The sequence below is a fragment of the Mus musculus genome, chromosome 7 (assembly GCF_000001635.26).
Source record: "Mus musculus strain C57BL/6J chromosome 7, GRCm38.p6 C57BL/6J".
Lineage (NCBI taxonomy): Eukaryota > Metazoa > Chordata > Mammalia > Rodentia > Muridae > Mus > Mus musculus.
In genome coordinates, this window is record NC_000073.6 from 14658843 (window position 1) to 14668258 (window position 9416).

At 41.5% G+C, this 9416-nt stretch overlaps 1 protein-coding gene across 1 annotated transcript; it reads left to right on the forward strand.

The window, feature by feature from the left end:
- The first annotated feature begins 865 nt into the window (after positions 1–865).
- On the forward strand, positions 866–7154 carry Obox7 (oocyte specific homeobox 7). Its single transcript, NM_001038676.1, has 4 exons — positions 866–938; positions 5150–5411; positions 5538–5737; positions 6426–7154. Exons 2-4 carry the CDS (start codon positions 5195–5197, stop codon positions 6663–6665), a joined length of 657 nt encoding a protein of 218 aa, NP_001033765.1. The 5' UTR covers positions 866–938; positions 5150–5194; the 3' UTR covers positions 6666–7154.
- The last annotated feature ends 2262 nt before the right edge of the window (positions 7155–9416 follow it).

A 9416-nucleotide genomic window follows, 5' to 3' on the forward strand; every position in this document is an offset into this window, starting at 1 on the left:
GAATACTGGCAGGGGACCAAGAGAGTGCTAGCAGAACTGGCATTATCCGTCAGCCCCCAGACCGATGGATGACAAATGCCCAGATTACTCACTACAAGATTCTGCTGCTGCCTGAATGGGGCGTGTTTGCTCCTCCTGCTATTCTCAACTCTGCTACCTTCCTGCCTGAAATGGACAATTCCTACCCGTTCACAGCTGTGCAGGCATCCTTGTGGAGGAAATTGGGATCCGAAGTGATCTACGTGACCAGCCATGACCAGGTGTGCCAAACTGGTACACAGATGGAAGAAGTTTCCTGGTGGAAGAGACAACTCATATCCCAAGCTGGAGTAGAGAGGACGACCTCGAGGGGAAAGAGGTCAAGGTTTTTATAGACCCTCAGGGGAGAAAGGAGAAGGGGGGAGTAGGGGATTTCCAGATCTGAACAATGTCTAATCTCAAGAAATGGGTATGGGAAGGTTACAAGGAAAGAGTCTGGTGCAGGTGTAGCAACTCAGGATTGGGCGGGCTGTGGTTGCAGGGAGATTTTCTGACTCTTTCTCAGCAACCAATATCATAAACACCTGGCAATGGGCTTCATCAGTGGGCACACACATGGGTTCAAGGAACAGTCAAAACATTGGGATACACAAAGGTTCTTGGAATGGCCAGAGCATTGTGCACCTCTATTTTTCTAAAACAGTAAAGCTAGTTCTGCTAACAGTGACATCTATCTTGACAATTTCAGGGCTTCAGTGACCTTTTACATTCTGTCAGGAACTTTCAGAGCATCAAATGTTGGGTGAGAATTAAGGATTTGAATATTGCAAGTGGGTGGAGCCAACGTGAAGGAGGAGCATTGAATTCCAAGTTTGCAGAGATATATAAGGGCAGGTCTTCTGAGTAGAATTAAAACAGACATAGGATTTAGCAGATTACAGCAACCCTCTGGATTCCTGGTGAGTTGGTGGACTGCGTGAAATATTTAAGGTTGCTATGTGAAGGGGATATCATGTTGGAGCCTTGGTAACTTTTTGTAGTTTGTATGGGTTTTTGATTGGTGAAGTCTAAAATTGACCTGTGTATAGGCAGAAGACTGGGTGTGGCCACTAGGTGTGAATGTCTCCTGCCTGTGGGAGGATGAAAGGTAGAGCCTGTGGGAGGGTCCTATATAGGGAGATTAATTTAAGGCTATTTGACTTTATTGAAATTCAATAACAGGGGGTATCTGGGTTAGGTGTAAGTGTCTTCTGATATCCAGAGTAATTAAATCATCAAAGCACTTAGATGGAAGAGTGTGGAATGGGATCTATTGGATCTTGCCAGTTTCATGGCCCTTCATTAGTTGTTTTGAGACAGATTGTCCAGAAGAAAGGAGAATCTAGGACTCTCTCTCCTTTTTTTTTTTACATTTATGATAATATTCCTTTTTTAAAAAAATAAATTTTATTTAAACTTTTTTACCTAGATTTTAGGCTATATTTTATGCCCCTTCTATTCCACCCACTGACTGTTCTGTATCCCATACGTCTTCTTTCCTTCTCCAAAAGGATGCCCCCTATCCCCGCTCCCTACCCTACAAGACCTTCACACTCTCTGGGTGCTCCTGTCTCTTGAGGGTTAGGCTTATCTTTGCTGACTGTGCCCAGACCTGATGTCTCCTGCTGAATATGTGTTGTTGGCCTCATATCATCTGGTGTATGCTGCCTTCTTGGTGGCCCAATTTTTTTATATGAATAATAACAAATATTTAATATACATATAAATATAATTAATAGTAAAAACTAAGGCAATAAAAAATACAAAGTCTGATACATGGAAGGAACCAATCACCATTGTTTGCTGTTTTCCTTCATCCATAAAAATGAAGATAGTATTAGATGGCCTTCAAGAACTTTTCTTAGCTCTTAAAAATCTGACAATTTAATAGATTCTATTTCTTCGCATAAGACAGCTGACTTTTGTGTGCACTTTCCTATAGAAGTACTTTGTTTCAACAGCACATTCTGTCTGGTTGTGCATCAAAAGGGGATACAGGTGCTTCTACAAACTGATTTTTATGTTTAATAAAGAAAAATATCTCTTTAAAGCAAGAGCTCAGGGAAAGGTGAGAGAAAATGAACAGAGAATGTTGCATGTAATTTTGAAAACCATGCTGCGGCCTTTCCTGGGAGCTGCGACCCTGGTGCTGCTGCCCCCGATCTGGTCCTTCCTGTTCCCTTTTCCTCCAGGCTTCTTTAGCTTTGCCAAGCTGGCATCATTGACTTGTTCAATTTTCATGTATGTGTTTGATTTCTGCTGTTTTGGTTGTTACTGAAGAACAGCCATTTGCATGATGATTTGATAGGATGCATAGGATTATTTCAATCATTTTGTATTGGTTGAAACTTGTTTTGTGACCAAATGGGTGGTCAGTTTTGGAGAAGGTACCATCAGGTGCTGAAAAGAATGTGTCTTCTTTTGTTTTAGGATGAAATGTGCTATAGAAGCCTGTCAAATCCATTTGGTTCATAACCTCTCTTAGTTTCACTGTGTCTGTTTAGTTTCTGTTTCAGTGACTTATCCATTGGTGAGAATGGGGTGTTGAAGTGTCCCACTATTATTTCGTGGGGTTCAATGTGTGTTTTGAGCTTTTGTAAAGTTTCTTTCTATCAATGAGGTTGCGATTTCCTATGGGGCACAGATGTTCATATTGAGACCTTCACTTCGTGGATATTTCCTTTGATGAATAGAAGTGTTCCTTCTCATCTTTCTTTATAATTTTGGTTGAAAGTCTATTTATTGACTATTAGAATGGCAATGCCAACTTGCTTCATGGGACCATTTGCTTGGAAGAACTTTTTCCAGCCTTTTCGTTTGAGGTAGTGACTGTATTTATTATTGAGGTAGGTTTCTTGAATGCAAGGAAATGTTGGATCCTGTTCGCATGTCCAGTCTGTTAGCTTTATGTTTTTTTAATAGGTGAGTTTAGTTCATTAATATTGAGAGATATTAAAGACAGATGATGGGTAGTTCCTGTTCTTTGTTTTTGTAGCTGGCATTATGTGCATATGGTTCTCTCCTTTTGGCCTTTTAAAAAGATGATTATTATCTTTGTTTTTTTCCTTTGGTGTATGTACCCTCCTTGTGCTGGAGTTTTCCTTCTAGGATCCTCTGTAGGACTGGATTTTAGAGCAATATTGTCTGAATTTGGTTTTGACTTGGAGTATTTTGGTTTCTTTATTTATGGTGATTGAGAGTTTTGCTGGATATGGTAGTCTGGGCTGGCATTTCTGTTTTCTTAGACTGTACATGACCTCTGTCCAGGCTCTTCTGGTTTTAGTGGTTTTGTTGAGAATTCTGGTGTAATTCTGATAGGTCTGCTTTTATATGTTACTTGACTCTTTTCTTGTGACTAGAAGAATTTCATTTGTGGTCCCATCTGTTTGGTTTTTCCTCGTTTCCTGTATGCTTATGGGCATCTCTTTCTTTAGTTTAGGCAAGTTATCTTCTATAAGTTTGTTGAGGATATTTGCTGGTTATTTAAGATGGGATTCTCCAGTCTCTTCTCTAATATTCCTAGGTTTGGTCTTTTCATTGTGTCCTGGATTTCCTAGATGTTTTGGGTTAGGAGATGTTCATGTTTTGAATTTTCATTGACAGTGTGTCAATCTCTTCTATGTTATCTTTTACACCTGGATTTCTCTCTTCTATCTCTTGTATTCTGTTGCTTATGCTTACATCTGTAATTCTTGACCTCTTTCCTAGGTTTTTCATTTCCGGGGTTGCCTCAATTTGTGTTTTCATTATTGTCTGTACTTCTACTTTAAGGTCTTGGACTGCTTTAATCAATTCTTTCACCTGTTGGCTTGTGTTTTCCTGTATATCTCATGCAATTTATTGTTTCCTTATTAAGTGCTTCTAACTGTTTACCTGTGCTTTCCTGTATTTCTTTCAGTAAGTAATTTATATCCTCCTTAATGGAATCTTCATGAGATAGGATTTTAGGACAGAGTCCTGATTTTCAGATATGTTGGCATATACAGTGTTTGCTCTTATGGGAGAGCTGGGTTCTTTCTGATGATGCCAATTTACACTGGATTCTGTTTCATATGATCTTGCACTTGACTCTTGACATATGGTTATTCCTAGTGTTTGCTGGCCTGGTTGCCTCTGTCTGGATGGAGCCTGCCTCTTTTGTCCCTGGCCTGCTTCAGGTCACCTGGTAGGCCAGTGGCCTTGACTGCAGCAAATGTCCTGTGGTGCCTTCTGACTGTGGAGTCTTCACAGGGACATGCACACTGGTGACTTGTTGCCCTGGCTGCAGTGGCCTTTTTGAATGCCTTTGAACTGTGGGATTTTCAGAGGGACAGAGAAGCTTCTGAAATGTTGCCCTGGCTGCAGCAGATCCATTGGGATGCCTTCAGCCTATTGGGTCTTCAGAGGATTAGTCAAGGTGTTGCCCTGCCTGTAGCTGTTCTTTGTCCAGGGGGGCCTAAGGACTGTGAGTTCTTTTTCCCTGTGTGCAGCAGAACTTTAGGGAGTCTTTCAGACTGTTGGTACAGTTACTGAAGATCCCCTGGGAAGTCTTCAGACTTTGGTGTCAGTTGTCTGTTTGCATTGTTTGTAGAAGAAATCCTGGGATGTGATTAGTCATTGGTGACAGTGGCTGCGTTTTGAGCACAATGCCTGGGATTACTTCAGGCTGTGTTTTTTCAGGGGTGGGTTGCAGATGGGCTGGTTATCAGATGTTTTGTTGCATTTGAACTTCTGAGATGTCTTTAGGCTATGGTGTCTTCAGTAGAGCAGAGAAGCTGGTGGGAGTTCCCTGCATGCACAGAATGCTTTTAGGCTGTGTTTTTTTTTTTCATGGAAGGGGCAGACTAGGTGGTCGTCTGCCTTAGCAGAATTTGCCTGCTAGAAGGACAGGAGCTAGGACATTTAAACATGGGCTGGCAATTGGGTGTTCTCCCCCTATCTGGACTAACAGTCTCTTATTAACACTGCTGTTTAATGCATGTTTATGGCAATACTGAAAATACTTTTAAGATTGGGAAACAGAGGAAGTTGTTCAGAAAGAATGAGGGTCCTGATTGATTCCTGCTACAAAATGTCCATAACAAATGCTAGGTAGGCATGATGGGTAAATGGGGGTTCTCTGTAGCTTTTCTATTGTTTTTCCTTTTAACAGGTTCTCCAGTACAGGAACATACTCCAATAAGTTCAGAACACACATATGGCTGAAGGTCCCTCCTTGCATCCAAAACTTCAAGTGGCTTCGAATATACCCATAGAAATCAGTTCCCAAATACCTCAAGAACTGGCAAAGAACTTACCTTTTCAAATGAGTCAGAGTCCCCTAGTGACCCCAGGAAGTACAATGCAATCAAGTCTTTCAGTCCCTGAAAGGAACCTACTTCAGCAAGAGTCTGAAGGACCATCAAGACAATCAGGTATCCAAATGCAACAAGGTGCTGTAATGGGCCCATGTTTACGAACTCTGAGAAGACTCTCAGGGCATCCAAGTCAATAGATACCTAAAAGACCCTCAGTGAATTCTTGTTTCCATGTTCCCATAGGTTGTATGCCACTGTCAGATAAATATGTAAACAAACAAACTGGCCTTTTGGCTTCAAGAAATTTTCGAAAAGAACGCATTGTGTACTCCAAAGAACAGCAGCGCCTGCTGCAAAAACATTTTGATGAGTGCCAGTACCCAAAGGAGAAGAAAATTGTGGAGCTGGCTGTATTGATTGGTGTTACAAAGATGGAGATCAAGGTTAGTTTCTCTCTTTTTCCTCCATCCAACAGCAACAATGCCCCCTTTCTCTTTAAGCACTTGTATTCTGTGCTTCTGAAAGGCTTAGAGGAGGGTGGACAGATATAGGTGGTGGATATTGATGCATCCATTGCTGGGCCTCACATTCTCCAGTAACCAGGTACCAGTATCAAAGAACGTTATTCCCATGTAGGGTCTCAGTGACCTAGATATCAGACGTTTTATCAATTCCCAAATCAATCTCTGGTTCAAATCAACTTTAGGCTTTGGTTTCCTTTTTTCAGACAAGGTTCCACTGTGTACCTTTCGCTGGCCTGAAATCCACAAACCTTCCGCCTCTGCTCCTTTACCATTGGAATTACAAGCATATGCACTGAAGCCCATCTCCACCGTTTTGCTATTTGACTGAACTGTCTGGGAGGCAGATGTAGATAAGATATCCTACTAAAACACAGGGCATACTAGCTTAATCTCCCCAGTTTTTGTTTTTGTTTTTTGTTTTTGTTTTTTGTTTTTGATGTCAGTTCATACACAATCTACCTTACTACAACCTCCTCGAGATCTTGAGTCTCATGCTTTCTGCTGCTGACTTGTGAAGTATTGTTATTGAAACTCTGATCCAAAATTTCACCTTGTGGTCCAGTTGGGGGCAAAGAGGTATTCTTTTGATGTTTGCTTTGTTTTTCAGAAATGGTTCAAGAACAACCGAGCTAAGTACAGGCAGATGAACCTCCAGAATATTAAACAAGCACTGCCAGAGTCAAATGGAAGCTCTAAAGCGGTTTCTGAGTCAACCCATTTTCCTGGTTCCATACCTGTTGTTGCCTCTGACAATGGAGAGTCCATCTGTTCAGGCACATTTGGTGAGGATTCCATTCCCAAATTCAACTGCAGCCAGGAATCTTCCCTGTATTGTTTTCAGGCCTGAGATAGGGACATGTGTTGTCCGCAAGAATACCAAGAATACCTGCTTGATGGCCATGCCCCTGTTACAGCTTGGAACTCTGGTCAATCAGCAGCAGTTGAATATCAGACTGACTTAGCAGTAGCTGAAGCTCCAGTCGGCCTGGCATATGCCGCCCAAGCCCCAGAGGATGCTCACAATTCAGGTCCATCTGCAGACAAGCTCTGGAAAAGGATCCTTGAATACTTTTGACATATCAGATGACTGGCTTACTCTGAGAAACCCCTCCACTCCAGCTTACACCTCTCAGTTCCTTGACGAGTCCAGGCCTTATGGCCAAGAAGAAGTGTGTTTTACACACCATTATTCTCAGTATTTGGAGAAATAACCAGTCTTATCTGTAGAAGCATCATACCACAGTGTAGTGCGATTGTTTTAGTCAGTTTAGCTATTAATTTTTTTTATTGTTAGAGAATATGTTCATTAAATAAAAGGAGAAAATAGTAAATTTCACATTCTTTTAATTCGTTATTTTATTCATTTTTCCAGTCATTACTCCCTTAGTACCCCTGACCCACAGTTCCACATCCAACCCATGCTGTCAGACATTTTCCTCTAATATTTATGTATGCAAAGGCAAGAATGCATGTATGCAAGTGTCTTTGGAGTTGGAGTCATAAAAGAGTGTAGGCTCTCCTGGAGTGAAACTATAGACAGTGGCATTCTTACCGGTGTTGGTTTGGAAGTCAACTCTGATCATCTGCAAGATATAATTCATGTGGAGCAATCACTCTGAGAGCACATAATTCAGAGTCCATTGGTAGAAAATGATACTTTGTTTAATATATATTTGGGGTGGCTGTGGATTCATGCAACATAGGGACCCACTATCAAGTCTAATTCAAGTTATATGAGTTCCTATGCCCTCTCCTTGCTTCAAAGGTCACTACATGCAACAGGAACCCTCATATACATGCAGAACATGCAATCATATAATAGAAAAACAGTAAATCTGATAAATACTGTGATCCACCTCCCCACAGAACTATATCTCGTTTCTCATGTACAAAATAATTTTGTTTATTTTCAGCACTAATAGCTATTATATGTAAATAAGAGGTCAGAGGATAATTGGCAGGGGTTATTTTTCTCTTTCAGCCTTGTTAGTCTCAAGGCTGGAACACAAGTTCAGGGATTGTAGGAACATGCTTGACCACAAGAGCCATCTATAGTTCCCTCCTGCACTGCTGGTGTTTACTTTGAGACTGGGTCTCACTGACCTGCTAAGCCTGCCTCGGTTTGCCTTCTGGTTTCCTCAGCGTGGAGTTGCTGGTCTTCCAGATCTGAACCAATACCTGATTTTTCTGATTTTGAGAAATAACCCCATTATTTCTTTTTTAAAGTTTTTCTTCTTTTTTTCTTTCTTTATATATTTATTTATTTCCCTCTCAACACCCATCCACCCTCTGACTGTTTCACATCCCATAGCTCCTCCCCACCCCTCAGTCTCCACAATGATGTCCTCACCAGTCATCCTCAATCCATCCAGACCTCTAAATTCCCTGGGACCTCCAGTCTCTTGAGGATTATGTTCATCTTCTCTGACTGAACCCAGACTCAGCAGTCCTCTGCTACATATGTGTTGGGGGCTTCATATTAGCTGGTGTACACTGCCTGATTGATGGTCCAGTACTTGAGAGATTTTGGAGGTCCAGGTTAATTGAGATTGCTGGTCCTCCTACAGGTTCTCACTTCTCAGTTTCTTCCAGCTTTTCCCTAATTCAACCACAGGGGTCAGCAGCTTCTCTCCATTGATTGGGTGCAAATATCTGTATCTGACTCTTTCAGTTGCTTGTTGGGTCTTTTGGAGGGCAGACATGACAGGTCCTTTTGTGTCAGTGCTCCATAGCCTCATTAATAGTGTCTGGCCTTGGGGCCTCCCTTTGAGATGTAGCTTACTTTGGGCCTGTTGCTGAACCTTCTTTTCCTCTGTCTCCTCTTCATTTCCATCTGTGAAATTCTGCTTAAGGGAAGATCAGCCTGTATCCCACTCTCTCTTAATGCAGCATTGTTTGCAGTGCTCCCAGGAGTTCTGCTACACCCCAGGCACATAGGAGGCAGGGTACAGACAGAGACATCTAGACCAGCCAAACTTATGGGGCACAATGAAAGCAGTGCCAAGGGAAAAATCTGTAGCACAATGTTCCCTTGTAAGGAAAATGGAGAGATCCTACCAACCCCATTATTTCTTTAGTATCTGGGCTATGTTTCACCCCACCAGCAGGGCAAAAATGTTCCTCCTTGCTGACAACTTCTCCATCATTAATTTTCATTGGTTTTATCGTTCTTTGCCATTATGAGAAAGTAAGATAACTTTTCAATTAGTTATAATTTCCTTTGTTCTGATTGCTAAAAATGGTTTAGTTTGCTTGTTTGATATTTTGATACAATGCCTCTCTATGAAAAAGTCCTGGAGGTATTGGACCTCTTTTGGTAAGTCAGGTTGGAATGAACTTCACAATGGTCCTCCTGTCCATATCTGAACATTTTTTCAGGTGCTTCTCAGCCATTCAGTATTGTTCAGGTGAGAATTCTTTGTTCAGTTCTAAGCCCCATTTTTAATGGGGTTATCTGATTTTCTGGAGTCCACCTTCTTGAGTTCTTTATATATATATTGGATAGTAGTCCTCTATCTAATTTAGGACAGGTAAAGACAGTTTCCCAATCTGTTGGTGGCCTTTTTTGTCTTAATGACAGTGTCCTTTGCTTTCATAA